General features: G+C 37.8%; 1 protein-coding gene across 2 annotated transcripts in view; it reads left to right on the forward strand.

The window, feature by feature from the left end:
* Positions 1 to 19,555, forward strand: part of raptor (regulatory associated protein of MTOR complex 1) — a 109,272-nt gene that overhangs the window by 26,505 nt on the left and 63,212 nt on the right. For both annotated transcript variants that reach the window (XM_067094793.1, XM_067095668.1), the window contains 7 exons: positions 7,633 to 7,856; positions 10,056 to 10,156; positions 11,228 to 11,361; positions 14,244 to 14,438; positions 14,622 to 14,816; positions 19,161 to 19,235; positions 19,459 to 19,555. The exon at positions 19,459 to 19,555 is cut by the window's right edge and continues 161 nt beyond it. In XM_067094793.1, coding sequence (XP_066950894.1) covers positions 7,633 to 7,856; positions 10,056 to 10,156; positions 11,228 to 11,361; positions 14,244 to 14,438; positions 14,622 to 14,816; positions 19,161 to 19,235; positions 19,459 to 19,555 — 1,021 coding nt within the window. The remainder of the gene's footprint in view (positions 1 to 7,632; positions 7,857 to 10,055; positions 10,157 to 11,227; positions 11,362 to 14,243; positions 14,439 to 14,621; positions 14,817 to 19,160; positions 19,236 to 19,458) is intronic.

The following is a 19,555-nucleotide window of genomic DNA, read 5'->3' on the forward strand; positions in this document are numbered from 1 at the left end:
GCCTCCGAACCCAACACCATTGCCAGCCTTGAGTGTAAAATTGATAAAAGGTTTGAATTGTTGAATTTATTGGGCAAGTAGCCTCTTCCGTTAAGGTCCTTATGGACAAAAAGAGTGATTCGGAGCACCCTGTTACTTCTAGTGCCAGTTCAGTGTCGATAGAGCGCCCGATTGCATCTAGTGTCAGTGATGTGATGGTGGAGGAGGTGGCTGCCCGTCCTGCTGATTCTCCTAGGCAAAGGTGAATGTCATACTCCCATAAACCTGGGAGGAGTCAAACTGGTAGCCCCGCGGGTAGTCGCCCCCTCGGTTGAAGCTGTTGTTGAATCCCAGGTTGAATCCCAGGTTGCAGCCAAACGCCACTGGAAAGACGTATCCCTGGACGTGCATTATCTTTCATCTAGCTCAGATGATTCTTCTCCAATGGCATTTTGTGGATGAATCACGCAATTGGAAAAGGCGTGTGGGTGATGAGTCTCATTCTCCTCCAGTGCCGTGTAAGAAATTCAAGGGACGTTTGCAGTCCTCTCCTGTCTTGCAGTCACTAGGACAGTCCGGAATGTTTTCCTTCTGTTCCTCCCTTGGTAGAGAGTCAGAGAGCGGCTTAAAAGTATCCTACGTCTCTTAAGCGCTCTTCATCTAAGGCGTCTTCTTCTGAGCATCCGCTTGTGCCCGGGACTCCTCTGGCTCCTGAGCTCCCTGCAGTGTTTGAAGCTCCCTTGACTGCCGAACGTCGGGTTTCTTCTGAGCACCCGAAATTGTCTTAGCACTCGTTGGCTCCTCGTGCTGCTGTGTCATAGCACCTGTCTTCTCTAGGGCATCACAGTGCCCGAGTGCCCGTCTTTGCCCGTCCACTCTTTGATTCATGGATTGCTTACTAAGATGAAGTGCCCAGTAGCGCCCGAGCTTCCTTGGCGCCTGATCTTTTGTTGGCGCCAGAACATCACAGCACTTATGCTGCTGGCGCTTTGACTCCTTTGGCTGTTATTGTTCCCCAAGCAGTTGGGCATTCTGCGTTGCGAACTTCCGTGCCTCAGGCTTTAGCCTCTTCTAGCAAGCAAGCTCCCTCCGTGGTAGACCCGATTCAGAGCAAGCTCAACAGTATTTTGAACCTGTTGAAGAAGGCTCTGTCAACCCCCCAACCTACGGACTTCGCTTTGTCTCCTGTATCCTCGGACGAGGGAAAAGAAGTAATTGCTCAAAACACTCATCCTTCAGCTTAAGCTTCGCTGCTAAGGTATCTTCTTGCTACCTTCCCAAATTGCTTTTTGCCTGCAGCTCCTTCTTCACCCGCATCGACTTTTCTTGGGGAGTCACAGTCGTCCGAGTCGAGACTACCCAAGTTAGTACTTTCTTCTTCTGCCAAGAAAGCCTTCAGTGTTATTGAGGGATGGGTAGCAGAGAAGAGGGGAACAAAGTAGAGCCATTTTCAGCTTCCCTCCTTCTAGAATGTCTAAGAGGAGACAGCTCTCTTATGTCACAGCGGAAGCTCCTTCTCTGGGAGTTTCTGCCTCCTCCCAGGGGAACTTCTCCAGGTTGATTGATTCCTCTTGTAGATCTGCCTTTGCCTCAGCGAAGATCATGTTCAGTTCGACGGAGCTCACGCCATCTTAAAAACTTGTTTAAGGTGTTCAAAGTGTTGAGTTTTCTGGATTGGACAGTGGACTCTCTTGCCCATAAGATTAAGGACTGCCCTACTATTCCTGAAGATAGTGCCTCCAACTTGCTCAGGTCCTCTCATGTATCGACAAAGGAATCAGGGATGGTTCCCAGGAATTAGCTTCCCTTTACACAGTGGGAGTTCTAAAGAAGCGAGAACTGTGGTGCTCATACACCCCTAGGGGAGTGACTCTCTCCCAGAAGTTGGCCCTTCTGTTTTCCCTGCTGGATCATCATCACCTGTTCCCGCAGGCTACAGTTCTGGAGGTTTCTTCGGATCTTCAGAAGACCTAAGGAGGTGCCCGCTCATACCTCCAGGACAGTCTCCCCACTGCAGACTCGGCCCTTTTGTGGCAGCAGACAAAGATCCCTGTCTAGGTCCTGTTCATCCAACAGATTCGTCTCCAGAGCCATTAAGAGATCCTCATCCTGTTCTGCCTCTCACAAGTGAGAATTTTGTCCTCTGAACTTCTGTAGGAGCCAGGCTCCTTCTCTTCTGGGAGGAGTGGAGAGAAAGAGGGGTGGCCAGAGCCCTGGATTGTCAACGTTTTGAGGGAAGGCTATTCTATCCCCTTCAAAGAAAAGCCACCTTTAAGCAGCTCTCCTATAACATTGTCAGCGTACTCCAAAGGCTCAAAGAAGTGTTGTCCCTTCTTAAGAAGGGGGCGATAGAATTAGTAGAGAATGTGAGTTCCCTTGGTTTCTACAATTGTCTTTTTGTGGTGCCCAAAGCATTAGGGGGCTGGAGGCCCATCCAGGACATCAGTGCATTGAATGTCTTCGTTCAGAAGACAAAGTTCAAGATGGAGATAAATCGAACTGTCATGTCATCCATTCGCCAGGGGGACTGGATGACATCTATAAACATGCAGGATGTGTACTTCCACGTCCCAGTACATCAGGAATCGAGGAAGTTTCTGAGGTTCATGTTTGGGAACAAAGTATTCCAGTTCTGCACTCTATGTTTTGGGTTACCGACGATGCCTCAAGTATTTACCAGAGTGCTCGCTCCTTTAGCAAAATGACTCCATCCAATGGGAATCAAAATCTCCCTTTACTTGGACAATTGGCTACTTCGGGCCCAATCAAAAGGGAAATACTCGGAGGACCTTCAAAAGACACTTCTCCTAGCCCGGGAGCTGGGATTGATGACCAACGTTCAGAAGTGTTGGTTGATTCCATCACAACGGATTCTTTATTTAGTGATGATAATAGACTCTCTGAGTTTTCATGTTTTTCCCTCACTGAAGAGAATAGAGTCTTACCTTAGGATAGTGCACAGATTTCTTCTGGACCAATGCTCTGCCAACGAATGGATGAGTCTTCTCGGGACGTTATTGTCCATAGAACTGTTCGTACTCCTGGGCAGACTTCATTCATATGAGACCGCTCCAATTCTTTTTAAGAATCAGTTGGAACAGAAAAAATACCCAGACTCTTTCGTGTTCCGAGTAACTCCAGAGATAAAAGAGGATCTGTGTTGGTGGAGCTTAGAAGGAAGGTTGTCGCAAGGGAAATCTCTCTTTCCGTTGAACCCCAACCTAGACTTCTCAGACGCGTCGAACCTAGGTTGGGGAGCTCTGTTGGGAGACAAGGAAATTTCAGGGACCTGGTCTCCGGAACAAAAAAATTGGCACAAAAATGTCAAGGAGTTGAAAGTAAGCAGCTCATCTGGGGTTACAATCTTTCAAAGAAGAAGTGTACAACAAGACAGTCACAGTGCACTCCTACAGTACGACTGCCCTGGCGTATATAAAAAACCAAGGGAGGACGCACTCTTTCTCCCTTTACGAGGCTGTAAGGGATCCTCTGCTTTGGGCAGAGCAATTTCAAGTCAAGTTTCTTACTTGCTTCATTCAGGGGAAGCTCAACATGCTGGCGGACAAGCTAAGTCGCTGAAGACAGGTGTTACCTCGGAGTGGACTCTGGATCCTCATGTTTGCTCGGACCTTTGGAAGTTGTGGGGTCATAGACCTGTTCGCAGCTTCCAGAAACCATCGTCTCCCTCTGTTTTGCTTGCCAGTTCCAGATCCTTTAGCGTGGGCAGCTGATGCCATGCTTCAGGGCCAGACTGACCAAAATCTGTCAGTGATCCTAGTGGCTCCCTTTTGGCCAACAAAGGAATGGTTCCCGGATCTTCTCGACCTCCTCGCAGACTTTCCGAGGTTGCTACCTCAAAAACCTTGTCTGCTAAAACAACCCCACTTGTGTTTTCATCAGGGATTGTCTACTCTGGCCCTGACAGGATACAGACTGTCAGAAAACTTCTTAGAAAGAAGGGGTTTTCAAGATCAGCTTCGCAAGCTATTGCCAAATGCAGGCGACAGTCCTCTGATAGAGTATATCAGGCTAATTGGACAATTTTCAGAGAATGGTGCAGGAAGCGCAGAGTATCGTCTTCTCAGACATCTGTAGGCGAAATAGCAGGCTTTCTGCTATATCGCAAGACCGACAGAAACCTGTCATCCTCGATGATCAAGGGTTATAGGTCCATGTTGAGCTCTGTCTTCAGACACAGGGGAGTGGACCTTTCCTCTAATCAGGATTTATCTGATCTAGTTAGATCGTTTGACACAGAGACAGAACGAGGAAGCAGTAGTGCCATGGAACCTGGACATGGTCCTTAAATGGTTGTCTGGTCCCTGATTGGATCCTATGCATATGATTTCCCTGACAGATCTAACTAGAAAGACCCTCTTTCTAGTCGCTTTAGCATCCGCAAAACAAATCAGTGAGGTCCAGGCAATAGACAAAAGAGTGGGTTTTTCCCAAGAGAATGCTGTCTGTTCCTTCCCTTTAGGATTTCTAGCCAAGAACGAGTCCAGTTCCAATCCATGGCCCGTTCCTTTGCAATTAAAAGTTTGTCTGAGATTGTAGGCCCAAATGAGGAAGAGTATTGTGTCCTGTGAGAGCTCTAAGGTTTTATCTTTACAGAACAAAGAAGATTCGTGGTCCTTCAAATGCCTTATGGTGTTCTGTTAAGAATCCTTCTCGGCCACTTTCAAAGAATGCCCTGGCATTCTTCCTTAGAGACCTCATCTCGGAAGCCCATTCTTCTGTTGAAGATGAGTTTTTTCCATTGTGTAAAGTGATAGCTCATGAAATTAGGGCTGTAGCCACTTCGTTGGTATTCAGGTGTAATTTGTCTCTCTTCTCGATATTGCAAGCGACTTTTTGGAAATGTAAGTCGGTCTTTGCAACTCATTATTTGAAGGAGATTGAAACAGTTTACGATAATTGCAGTACTTTGGGTCTGTTTTCAGTGGCTGGCCTGGTGTTGGGGGAAGAAGCATAGGGAGCAATCCTTCCTTCCTTTCTTTGCCTTGATTTGAGGTGGTTGAGTTTTTAAGGGAGCCTGGGGGTACAGTGTACCAGAGTGCCCTCCAGTCCTTCGTAGTTGGGCAGTGGTTTTTAACTTTTTTGGGTATTAGGTGACGTTTACTTCATTGTCTTTTTTTCTGTACTGTGCCCATGGCAGGGGCAGCATTATTACCGTTGTCAGTAATTTGAATCATTCTTGCTGCAAGGTAACCACTAATATAGTAGGCGAGCCTCGACTATACCGCCATGCCACTATACGATAAGTAGAGCGCCAATAGAGACAGCACCTTCCTGCAGCAGCTCCCTAATCAGGTAAGGAAACAACAGGCATTTTTTAATGCTAGCAATCCTCTCTATTCTCAAATTCATTACCATTATTAATGTTTTGGGTAGATTTGTTCATGCATCCCACCTCCTGTCAATGTGGGAATCAGCAGTGTAATTATATACTTGGTAAGTTACTTATATAAAAATGACATTTTTATGATAAAATAAAGTTTCATATATACTTAAGGAGTAATTACATGATTGGAGCCCTCCCTCCTCCCCTCACATGAACATTATGGCACAAACAAATTGAATAAGGAGTAATTACATGATTGGGGCCCTCCCTCCTCCCCTCATATGAACATTATGGCACAAACAAATTGAATACTTTTCCTAGTTGTTCCTCTCTTACCCCGAAAGTGGGCAGGGTTAGCCAAACAAAACAGCGCGACCCGCGAATTTCAACATTTTTAGCTGCTGGTTAATAGAAACTATAGCAATGTAATTATTTGGTAAGTTACTTATATAAAAAATTATTTTCTGTGCAAGGCCTTGTGTTGTAGAAACATAGTATAGAAGGGAGGTTATGTTTTCGGTCCAGTTTGGTTATCCCTTGGTATGCTTGTTAACAATATTACACAAAATGTATATGTGAAAAAATTTACCTACGTGGTTGCTGTGACTTCAAGAACTGATTACATTTTGGGATGGATAGGAATGTAACTTGCTCTTCCTGGGGTGATGAAAGGTCAAAAGGAAATTTGTCTTTGCTATAAGTGTTGAACCACATATCTATAAGGGACTGAGACTACTCACGTCATGCATACTTAGTAAAGACATTATGTCCAGAATGAATTTAGGTTCATACCTAGAGGTCAAAAGTCAAGTAGGCCTTCAACTTTTAGTAAAAAGAGATAAGAGATTTTACATTTGGCATATATTATCCATCAACAAAGCCAATGTGCAGGGATGTCAAGATCAAAGGTTAAGTGGGGAATTTGAACTTTACCTTCCCTTCCAGCTGCATGAAATAGATTTTATATGGTAAACAGACTCCATTAATGAAGCCAGCGTGCACAGTAAAGTTAAGTTCAGGGTGAGAGAGCTCAAAGGTGAAATTTTATTTCGGTAATAAATTTTTAAGTACCTATTTGAGGACCTGTACAGCAGAAATCTGACAAAAACATTAATAATGACAAGGATGATGAATCTATAGAGATACATAAAGGCAGAGATTACAAACTTTTCTTAAAATTGTATTGTGTAGTCAGCTGAACACCATTTTTTGTTCTGGGTCTTTGTAACAGACTCAAGTCAGACCATGGTCGTAACCATGTTTGTCACTGCACTCAGAACATGCAGTGATAGGTACATAACAAAATGTGATTGTCTCTAAGCCAGTTCCTGAAATACAAAAGTGCAAGTGTATTAGAAATTGAAGTAACAGATCAAATGTATCAATTTGGTACAAGATTCTTGTAATAGGGTTACAACTATATGGAAGTTAAATGGTTAGGGAGGTGGAACCAGTGCACCATGAAAATAAAAACTTTCCAGCCTTTGTTGATAAGTTCTTCCATTGGTCTTAAGGAGGAACACACATTGACTATTGTTATCATATTGGGCTGCAAAAGAAATTCCCTTATCTACTGGGATCTGGATCCTGCAAACTTTTTAAAGTTTCCCTTTTGAAACTTTGAGAGGGAATGGTGCCAATGTAATTTATACCTCTTAAATGGGATCCTGTATTGGTTTTCCATAGTTTCATGAAGACCCATAATGAAGTAGCCAAAAAGGTGAATTTCATGGATTGTAAGCTGAGATCCCTCAGTCTGAGACTGACAGTTGGTTCATCAATGTTTTCCCCAGATGTTATGGCAAAGACCAAGTTGCTGGAAGTTAGTTGGAAATAATTTATTATCCTTTCTCATTTAGTATGTATGGGTTGATAGAGAAGACATGTTCTGATGTCAGCAGTCATTTTTCTGAAATCATTTCCCAGTCTCAAAAAATTATAACTTCCAACCTTAAGAAGGAATCTGGAGGGCACGTAGTTTAGTCCAATAGGACTTAGCTCTCACAGTAGTCAAAGTGTACAAAGATTTGGCTCCTGCCAGTATTTCCATGTCCAGCACTTTTTTTTTTTGAAGCACCAGCCCACCTCAGTTTGAGAAGGGAATGGCTGGATAACTCTTGAGTGAAATAGGAGACGGAGGAAGTGGATTTCATTTTCCATATGAAGCACAGTACCATGAAAATGCTATTTTTCTTGTGTAAATTTGAGTGCTCTACTATTGGTAATTACGTAATAAGTATACTGTAATATGGGAATGGTTTATATCTGTTTTGTAGTGCGTAATAATTGTTGAGATTTTTATTTTGCAGCTTAAAGGCAACAGTGGAAGCAGTAGTCCAGTACCACCCACCTTTAGGCAGTGTATTCAACTTGGAGCTTGTGGGGCAAAGGAAGTTCTTCCAATGAATCCTGATTTACCTGCAGATGTTTTCACAGCTTGTTTAACTACACCAATCAATATGGCTGTCAGATGGTATCTTCTCCAAAATAAGGGGAAGCTTCTAAATGGGCTTAGTTTGGATATAGTTGACAAGTAAGAAACTGTTAAGTTTGTTTTTTAATATAATTTTAGAGGTATGGATTTTATTTAAAAATTGATAATGCATAGCTGTTTGTACAAGGAACAAAATTTTTTTTTTATTATGGTTAATGCTTAATGCCTGTAAAAGCACATCTAGTTGAGTGCTGAGTTTTGTCTTACATGAAAGAATCTTAAACTGTTCTTTCACTCAGCATATGTTGACAAAGTTTTGTATTAGTGATTAAAGACATAACCCTTTGAGATTTCTGAAGATGTCCAAAAATCATCTGTGGTAAAACACTCTGTTCTGGCTTTCCCATTATGAGATTATTGAAAAGTTTTAAATTTCAGTCTACAATAGAAATGTAATGTCTCAATTGTTATCAGAATTTGCAATCATTGTTACTTATTTAGCTGTTGAATTTGTAAGTAGCCCTATTCTTTTAGATATATTTTAAGTTTCCTATAAATTAGAAGTAAAAAATTTGGCTTACTGACGTTGTTTAGTAATTGAATTAAGACTTCCTTAATGCTCAAATTTTACCAGAAAGATTATTATAGTTTTATAAGCTTAATATTTTTTATGTCCCACATGTCTTTTATGTAGTAGAGGTCACTCCAGTGAGAGCTAAATAGATTAGCTCAATGATTTGGGTAAACTACTTGATGGTAAATTCACTACCAAACTTACAAACGAGTTACATTCTGGATAGACGTTTGTATCTTGAATTGTTTGTAAGTCATTAGTGTGCCGAACTTACGAACGAGTTATGTTCCTGATGGCCGTTTGTATCTTGAACTGTTTGTAAGTCACTACCCAACTTACGAATGAGTTACGTTCCTGATGGCCATTCGTATCTTACGAATGAGTTTCGTTCCGGATGGCAGTTCATATCTTGAATTGTTCGTAAGTCACTACCCAACTTACGAACAAGTTACATTCCGGATGGCCATTTGTATCTTGAATTGTTGGTAAGTCACCACCCAACTTACGAACAAGTTACGTTCCAGATGGCTGTTTGTATCTTGAATTGATGGTAAGTCTCTACCCAACTTACGAACAAGTTATGTTCCAGTTGCCATTTGTATCTTGAATTGTTTGTAAGTCACTACCCAACTTACGAACGAGTTATGTTCCGGATGTCCGTTCCTATCTTGAAATGTTCATGAGTCACAACCCAACTTACAAACAAGTTACGTTCTGGATGGCCGTTCATATCTTGAATTGTTTTTAAGTCACTATTCAACTTATGAATGAGTTACGTTCTGGATGGCCGTTTGCATCATAAATTGTTTGTAAGTTGGTTTTTAATATATAGTGCCCAATTTTTGTTGAAAAATTTTTAAAGCTTAGGAAAATGTTTAACTTTGAAATATGTCATGTTTACACTCCTGAGTTAACTTGGGAGCCATAGGTTATACTATTTTGACTGTATTTTTAAATCATGCATTATTATAAAGAGGTACTTTGGATGTTAGAAGGGCAAAAAGAAAAAAAAGAAAATTTGGATTCATGCAACTTTCAAAATTTTGTATTTTTTCCTTGCTTTGAAAGTAACGAACTTGGAGAGAATTTCACAGGAGCAGCGTATAACATAGGAAGTTCATAAAGTAAACAGTGCACACCACCATATATTGACAAAACCACATGCTAAACATTTCCTATGGGGAGAGAACTGTAGAAAATAGGAATTCACCAAAGAACAATTAAATTAGGAAGATAGAAGTGAGAAGAATACATGGTATTTAATCACGAGAATACTGTACTTGGGGTCATCAGGGAAGGGGTTAAGGGAACAGGTTCTCCTTCGTCAAAAATTCTTACTGGGCAGATTAGGCATGCAGAGTAAAATATGAATTTATGGGTGGCAAAGTGGAGCACTCCAAACACAATTTTAACTTGCAACCCTGTCTATTCTTATCTCTGAATATTGGTAAAATGAATGTTCATAAGTGGGGTAGTGACTATAATTTATGTTATACAAGAATTTGTACTCATCAGTACAGTATTTAACCCTAACCATCTGTAGTGTTGAAGTGTAAAGTGATGCTACAATGGAGTGTGGTGACAAGATAAATATTTTTAGCTATTCAGATGAAAACTTTTCATGAACATTTGAAATGGAAAGTTCCATTATAAATGAGCTTAGAGGAAGTTTTTAATAAATTTTTCTTTTACTGTTTAAACTTTACCACTACTGAAATTTATAGGATTCCTGGCCAGCTGAATGATCGCAGGACTATGCTTGGTGAGCTGAACTGGATCTTTACAGCAATCACAGATACAATAGCATGGAATACACTTCCAAGAGGTGAGTAGGAGTTATATGTTTAGAGTTGCTCACATTCACTTGGAGAACAGTTTTTTTAATTTTCAAGTGGTAAATACAAATTTTATTCCTGCTTGAAAGGTAAACCTTTCATGGAAGGAACATTATTTTCACTGACAAAAGAAATTGTTTTGTGGTCAAGGCTAGTCGTGCTGAAAATCGTGGTTGCTTTGTAAAATACATTATTTTAAGTGTCTTGCACTTGTATTCCTTTATAGTATTTTGATCACTGTTTATTTTCAAGAGGAGCTCTCAGGGTAATTAGTTCCTTATCATTGTCAGTCATTTTACCTTTTTCCTTTTTGAAAATTGTTATAATCAGGTTAGAAGTGGGTCATAAAGTTATTGTACTGATATCCTCTGAATAACTACATTATGACTTAGATTTTTCTTGTTAGACATGTATCAATAAATAAAAAGAAGAAAGAAAATTTATAGGCCCCCAAAAATTGTAGCGAGTAGTATTGTTAGTGAGAGAAAGCACTGTGTTACAACAATATCTGTTGCCTGACACTTGTAGGCAAGCAGGCATTGTTACTCATCATGCTCCCTACCCTCAGTTTCTGGAGATACTTTTGTACCTGTTTCTAATGTGACTTTTTGAGACCTAGTACTGTATTTGAATTAGTATAATGGGGTTGTTTCATATAGTAAGTATGAACTACCTACTAAGATTTATAATTGTAACAAAATTATTTTGTATGTGTGTGTCACATCAGTGCTATAGTGCAAAAGGCTAACTATATTACTCATCACAACATCAGGCTACAATTCTACATTCCTTTAGTTAATAATGGAGATTGTAACATACAGTACACTCTGACAGGCTGTAACACAGTATACCTAACATAACATAGCCTAAACTGGTGAATTTTGTTAGTAGTATTTTATATTTTGCTATATTTTCAAAAGTTTAAACTGAGAGTTATATTATACATTTATATAAATGTAACTTTCATACTTTGTACATATTTCTACCTTGAATGGTAAAAAGATTGCTGTACTTAGAAAGTAATTGGACCTATTTCTGATATGGTGCATATCCTCTGTAAGATCTTTTTCAGAAGTTGTTTCGACAAGATCTCTTAGTTGCTAGTCTCTTCCGCAACTTTTTGTTAGCACAGCGTATCATGAGGTCTTATGACTGCACTCCTGTATCGTCTCCAGAATTACCTCAGACCCATCAGGTAATTTTGCTGTTAATTTCTGTTTTTGTGTTAATGCATTGCAGTGATTACAGGCAGTCCCCGGTTTACGACGGTTCCGGCTTACGACGTTCCGAGGTTACGACGCTTTTCAAATATATTCATCAGAAATTATTTCCCGCTTACGACGCATGTTCGGGGTTCACGACGCGTGACGCCAATCCGACGGAAGAAATATGGCCCCAAAACGGCAGAATAATCATAATTTGAAGGTTTTTTGATGTAAAACTCAATAATAATGCAGTTTACATCGTTTTCAATGCACCCAGAGCATTAAAAGTAAGGTTTTCTTATGATTTTTGACAATTTTCGACGATTTTCCGGCTTACGACGATTTTCGGGTTACGACGCGGCGCAAGAACGGAACCCCCGTCGTAAACCGGGGACCGCCTGTATTATGTTTATTTTTACAGAATATATTTAATGTACAGGATATTTGTAGGATTTTGTCTTAAAAGCCACGGAATATTGTGTAATTCTCATTTGTTCATATACGAAACAAACCCTCGGTCTTAACATTAAGATGAACTTCTAGCGCCAGCTGGAATCTGGTGAAACCAATAAAATTGTATTTGCAAGGGACTAGTGGCATCTGTCCTTAGCAAATATTTATTCATAAATAACACAATACTGTACTGTAAATAGTTCATTAAAACTTGCAGGCATTAATAAGCAAAGGAAAAAGGAGCTTACATCTAGCAAGCAAGTAACATTTCAGATAAAATTGGAGGGCACTTAGTATAAAATGTTGGACTTTGACATTGATGTAGAAATGGTTATTCGTATTGCTGAAATCCTCTTTACACCATTCGTTGTTCTTGAATGTGAGCCTCTATTAGTATGACCCTGTGGGCACTGTTGCTGAAAATATGAAGATTTTAATGTGGAATTGATGTATTTTCCTGATTTAAAACTTGAGAGGCCAAAAATCTTACGAAGGAGGAGTTGGCGTATTTATGCTCTTGGTTTGAATTTCAGTCACATGAGCTAGTTTGAACATGTCTGATGCAAATTTTGTTGAACTTATAATACAGCCAAAATGTTAGTTTTTACTTCATTTTAATTTCTATGTGCATTTGATGAGTACAAAATAAGGGGGCATTATGGAGATAACTGTACATTATTTCAAAGTTAAGGTTATGCATTTGTAGGACTGCTGTTTCCCAATTTCAATTGTCTAAGTAAGGTTTTTACCTACTCTTGATGTGATTTGCATTTTTGCAAGCAGTTTTCTACCATCTGCTACAAAATGCTTGCCATCTCCATCTGAAAGCTTGATGTCAGAACATGGTTTTAAACAATAAACAAAGTAACATGGGTTGATACATAGAAGATATAAGTTTATATGATTATAGTAAAGAATTGAGTTTGCATCCCCTATTCACTGGTCATCATTGTTAGGTTCCAAAGATTGGGTTTTTATTCTTTGCAGGAAGCTGTTATTTGAAATTAGGGTAGCCAAAGATTGTTTCATAATGCACTTTAGCTTGTCATACTAAAGGTTCTTATATCCTTTACTGTCTACAAAATATGAAATACTGTTTTAATCTTGTCTTGTCTTCAATAGTGATTCTTACTCTTCAAGCCTAGGGTAATGTAGCAAAGCTCTGTCTGGTTGATTTCAATGTTTGATGGTTGTATGAGAATTCTTATTTAACTACAAGGATTCATGTGTGTTGCCATGACCTCTTACTGTAAACATCTTTGTAGGATGTTAAGAGGACATTTTCTCAACATCTTAATTTGCATCTAACTGGCAACAAGGAATACACATTGATGCACTCAGTGCCTGAGAATGATTATGGCCCACTGAGAGCCAACCAGGATATGGGAAAGGGACCTAACCACACAGGAGTTTTGTATTTGTATAGTTTTTTAGTGGTTTGTATGCATGATACTGTAGTAAGTTGGAAAGAGGCTATAGTATGCTAAGTTCTAAGGCATCATGTGAAACACTTTTAACATCACACTTCAACACTTGTTAAGATATACTACCATTGAACCATGAGACCAGGTTTTTGATAACCAATCTGAAAAGGATTGCTCATAAATTTCGTAGTAGACACTTCCAGTTTATAGTTAGAGGAGCTATTCATAACATAAATTTTTCAGTAGATTTCATTTCTTATGTATATTTCCATATACAGTCAGTCCCTGGTTATTGGTGGGGCTTCCATTCTGACGGTGTGATGATAAGCGAAAATCGGCAATTTTCAGTTATCAGCGCCTCTGTTAGTAATGTATTGGCGCCAGTGCACGATTATCGGTACCGTTAAGTGGAAATCGGCGCTGAAAATTTTTGTTGCTAGACAAGCGCTGAAAAACCGGATCACCAATAACTGAGCCCACTGATAACTGGGACTGCCTGAATAGTTTGAATTTGTACTTGTATAAAAGGTTATGTGCTTATCCTTTGACGTTTGTACTTCATAATTTCATTTGTAGGGGTAAGGTGCGAAGTGAGTTCTCATTATGCTCTCTTGTGTTGTGGTCCATCTACCTGAATTCCCATAGTTGGTATGAATATAAACCAGATGTCTCAAATACAGAAATTGGTGGAGCTAATAAAAATACATTACAATGTCAGTATTGTACAGAATTTTTATCAGAATACTGTATATATTTAGCATTATAAATAACTGGTCTGATAATTAGAACCCTTACTTTTTCTGTACCTACACAAGAACTTTGTGCAATGCAGACATCAAAATGACTTCAGATTGAATTCTGGATTTAAATATTTGTTAGCGATATAGGCCTTACCCTTTCCACACATTAATTTTTATATGGAATATATTCTCAAGTTGGTTTCCATTAGTGAATGTTTCTTTTCTCAGTCTGGAAATGCTTTATTTCTCTTACAGCACCCAATGTGGGATGCATGGGATCTTGCTCTTGAATTATGTCTAAGTCAGCTGCCCACTGCCCTTCGATCTGAAGACCTTTACTCCCATGTACATTCTCCGTTTTTTGAAGAACAGTTAACAGCTTTCCAAGTGTGGCTGAATCTAGGTCATGAACAAAGACATCCTCCAGAGCAGCTCCCAATAGTACTTCAGGTAATTTCTGTACTTTTATAATGGTATGTTACGTGTAAGTTCTAGAAAAAGAAAGTTTCTAAGAAAGTTTTTAGTGCAGAGCTTGAAAGAGTGTGGTAACTGAAAGTATTAAGGAATTTTAGAAGGTATGACGAGTTGTGGATTTCTTTACAGTATATTATATAAATTTTTATTTTTATACAGGTTCTCCTGAGTCAAGTTCACCGTCCACGAGCTTTGGAGTTGTTGGGAAGCTTCCTTGCATTAGGTCCTTGGGCTGTTAATTTAGTACTATCTGTTGGAATATTTCCTTACGTACTGCGTTTATTGCAGTCTTCTGCCCGAGAACTTCGCCCACTGTTAGTCTTTCTATGGGCCAAAATACTAGCGGTTGATCCAGTGAGTATTTTTTTTTTAATTTGTATAGAGTATATGTCTACATTCATTGTTTGAGACTATGGATTTGTATTTCTACAATATTTGTTTTCTCTTTGGCAAGGGACAACAGTGCATTACATCTACAAAATTGTCCTTTTTTTACTTTGAAAGAAAATATTCTTTAATTTGATATTCAGAGTTATATTTAATTGTGCTTGCAACACATCACTAGAAATATAGGTTATAAGGAGAGTTTTCAGTAAGAAGATTTGTTAGGCCATTATTGAACTTTGTAAACTTTCAGCTTCAGAGGTACATTAATATTTGTTATTTATTTTTCCATTCCTCTGGGTTGTTGCATCTTAATTGTGGATGTAAAACTCGACAGTAACATTTTGGTTTCACTCCCTCACAGTACAGTTCACTATTTCTTTGATCGGGGTTAAATTCTGTTGGAATAGATTTTTATTGTAATTTAAATTATGCAGTTCTTATGCTTTTGTTTTATTAAATATATTGCTGGATTGATATCCTGTAGTGTGTCTGGATGTAAGTAGTAATCGGAATGGCATTTTAAGGAAAATAATGTTCTAAGAGCTTTAGGTAATTTCTCTCCTGATTCAGGCTTGCAACATATTTAAATACTTCATGATTTTTTGTAATATAATGTGTGATGTATTATATTATGTAATTATTATTTTATTCAGTGGTTTAACCAGATCATTGACACATCCAATGGCTTTGTTTTTTCTTGTGGTTTTAAAGTGTCCGCTCAGTCTGTTGTGGCATTAACCCTTAAGGGACGGGCTAATTATATACCATGAAACCTCCCAGACTGGGCAACCTTTAAGGTTGGCCAATTTAAGAAAAAATGCATCAATGAAAAGGGGAAGATATGCAAATGCACATGGTGTAAGAAAAAAAAATTAAAAAGTTTTTATTACTTCCACGTGAAGTTGAAAGTGACTTATTTACAACCCTGTGTGGGGCCTCTTTCACAAAACATTTGTAAATTTTACCAAGTTGTACATGTTTTTTTTTAATATTTTATTTTATTTTGTAAAATTATAATTACAGCTCTCACAATATCATATCAGGTAAGAAATAAAATCAGTAACAAATTCGGAGCATATTTGTTGTAAAATACTTATGTAATCGAGAAATGCAGTAACTTTTTTTTAGATTTATACATGTTTTTTCTAATATTTGTTTGCAAAATTACAATTATAACTGACATCATATCATAAAAGATAAGAACTAAAACCAACAGCAATCCCTGGGTATATTTATGAGTAAATAAATAAAAAGATGTCTTGGGAGAGAAAGTGGCAAGAAGCTTCCCCTTCAAGGCAAGAACAATAACTAAATTCCATGATACGCCCACGACTAAGCTGAGCTGAATTCTTTAGTTGCCGCAGTTCATTTGTGGCCCATTGAAGTATTGGAAACTCTTTCCCGCTTGATACAGCCAAATTGTTGGGGATCTGTCCACCACCCAAAACCTGTTGTAGATCCTCTGATGAGGGGATCAGTCCATTAAGGGTTAAGATGTTGTCAGCACAGGCTTTTTAACCCTTAAACGCCTATTGGACGTATCATACGTCGACTAAAATTGTCTGTTGGGTGCCGAGTGGACATACCGTACGTCGACTACAAAAAATTTCAACCTTCGGTTAACTTTGACTCGACCGAAATGGTCGAAAAACGCAATTGTAAGCTAAAACTCTTACATTCTAGTAATGTTCAATCATGTACCTTCATTTTGCAACAAATTGGAAGTCTCTAGCACAATATTTCGATTTATGGTGAATTTTTGAAAAAAATTTTTTTCTTACGCACGGGCGGTAACTCAGCCGAAAATTTCATAAATTCTTTCGTCATTTTGTCATAATTTTTGCACTGTTCTATATTAGCCGTTACATAAAGTTTTATATATGAAAATGTGCGCAATTTCATGTACAGTACAGCAAAATACAACCCATGGTTGTAGCTTTTATCAGTTTGGAAATATTTTCATATAAACCACGATAACTGCCAAAATTTCAACCTTCGGTCAACTTTGACTCGACCGAAATGTCAAAAAACACAATTTTAAGCTAAAACTCTTACGATCTAGTAATATTCAATCATTTACCTTCATTTTGCAACCAAGTGGAAGTCTCTAGCACAATATTTCGATTTATGGTGAATTTTTGAAAAAACTTTTTCCTTACGTCCGCGCCAGAAATTCTTTTCATCACGTTGTCGTAATGTTTGCACTGTTTTATATTAGTCGTTACATAAAGTTTTATATATGGAAATGTGCGCAATTTCATGTAGAATACAACAGAAAATAACTCATGGTTGTAGCTTTTATCAGTTTTGAAATATTTTCATATAAATCACGATAACTGCCAAAATTTCAAGCTTGGTCAACTTTAACTCGACCGAAATGGTAAAAACGCAATTATAAGCTAAAACTCTTACATTCTAGTAATATTCAATCATGTACCTTCATTTTTCAACAAACTGGAAGTCTCTAGCACAATATTTCGATTTATGGTGAATTTCTGAAAAAAAAATTTTTTCCTTACATCTGTCTTGTGTAATTCGCCTAACATCTCAGAAATTCTTTTCGTCATGTTGTCGTAATGTTTGCATCGTTTTACATTAGTCGTTACATAAACTTTTGTATATGAAAATGTGCGCAATTTCATGTAGAATACAACAGAAAATAGCTCATGGTTGTAGCTTTTATCAGTTTTGAAATATTTTCACATAAATCACGATAACTGCCAAAATTTCAACCTTCGGTCAAGTTTAACTCGACCGAAATGGTAAAAAAACGCAATTGTAAGCTAAAACTCTTACATTCTAGTAATATTCAATCGTTTAACTTCGTTTTGCAATAAATTGGAAGTCTCTAGCACAATATTTCGATTTATGGTGAATTTTTTAAAAAAACATTTTCCTTACGTCTGCGCGGTAACTCGGCCGAACATCTCAGAAATTCTTTCGTCTCGTTGTCGTAATATTTCCACCGCTTTATATTAGTCGTTACATAAAGTTTTATATATGAAAATGTGCGCAATTTCATTTACAATACAACAAAAAATAGCTCATGGTTGTAGCTTTTATCAGTTTTGAAATATGTCCATATAAATCACGATAAATAGAAAAAATTCGACTTTCGGTCAACTTTAACTCGACCGAAATGGTCGAAAACTGCAATTGTAAGCTAAAACACTTACAGTCTAGTAATATTCAATCAATTAGCTTCATTTTTCAACAAACGGGAAGTCTCTAGCACAATATTTCGATTTATGGTGAATTTTTGAAAAAAACATTTTTTTACGTCCGCGTGTTACAAATTCATGCATCATTTTGTGATAATATTTTCTCTGTGTTGCTTTGATCGTTTTAAAATTTGTTATATACCAAAATCATTGCAATTTAGTGTACAATACAACTAAAAAAAATTAACTCATTAGCTTTAACCGTTTTGCTTACAGCGCGATTTGTATACAAGTTTTTTTTTGCTGTCATATATTCTAATATTTATATATGATAATGATATTTTTTTTAATTTCTGATGGTTACATACTAAACTTCAGGCAATGACAAAAAAAAAAATGAGTAAAAAATGAACTGTTAATCTTAAAAACTAAGCGTGCTGTGATTTTTTGAAAAAAACTTCTTTTCCGCTTCGGCGCTAACTCACCGAACGCCGCCGGCATACGGGAGACGTTTTTGTAAATAGGGCTTCGGCGTTAAAGGGTTAATCAGAATATTGTATTGGAGTTACACATTAATCTGTTACAGCTGTTTTCTGTGAAAGCAAATTATTCTTTAAGGAAAGTATTAAGTATAGGGAACTTGTATATTTTTTTAAAAAGTGTCAGAATGAGAAGGTGTTTGTGTTTTTTTTGTGTGTTTTTAATTTCCCACTCTGCAGACAAAATGAATGGTGAAAATTGGATCAGCTTCATGGGAAGAAACTAAAGGGAAAAGATGAAAGGTAAAGATAAAAGTACTACACATAGGGAGAAAAGGGACATAGGAAAGAACCTTCATGTTCAGGTTATGTGCCAAGCAAGCAAATTGTAGTTGTATCCTTTTAGGTTGTAGCCATAATCTTGCCTGGACTAATTGGTATTTATTTAATTTTTTCTAATTTGGTTTTTAAATTGCTGGCTGTTGTAAAGATATACTTATGGTACACATATTTTTCATTTTAATAACAGAAAAACTAAAGAAAATTCCTTAGAACACCATGTGTGTAACATGGTGTTCAAAGATGAATATGGTAAATTTTGTAGGGTAATAGCTTTGCTCTTTCCATTTAAAACTTCATTTAATTTTGAAAGTTTTTCATTTTACTTGCAGGGTTGCAAAGCAGATCTTGTTCGTGAGAATGGTTATAAATATTTTCTGCAGGTTTTGGGTGATACTTCTATGCCAGTAAGTAGATTAATTATTGATGGTTTGATCATGGTGTGATTTATATTTTTGACACACAGGACTCATGTTTTCTGTAATTTAGGGAGTGTATGTAATTTTTTTTTTTCAGAAATTGGAGTTTTGTTCAGGTGTCTTTAACTTTTATTTAAAAGCTTTGTGTTTTTATTCATATTTAATTTTTGTAGATTTTTTAAAAATGTAAACATTTATTTTAAACTTACAGGCTGAGCACCGTACAATGGCAGCATTTGTTTTAGGTGTCATTGTTTGGGAATATCCAGAAGGTCAGCGAGTAACTTTACAGGGTTCTCTAATGCCAC

The sequence above is a fragment of the Macrobrachium rosenbergii genome, chromosome 1 (assembly GCF_040412425.1).
Source record: "Macrobrachium rosenbergii isolate ZJJX-2024 chromosome 1, ASM4041242v1, whole genome shotgun sequence".
Classification (NCBI taxonomy): Eukaryota; Metazoa; Arthropoda; class Malacostraca; order Decapoda; family Palaemonidae; genus Macrobrachium; species Macrobrachium rosenbergii.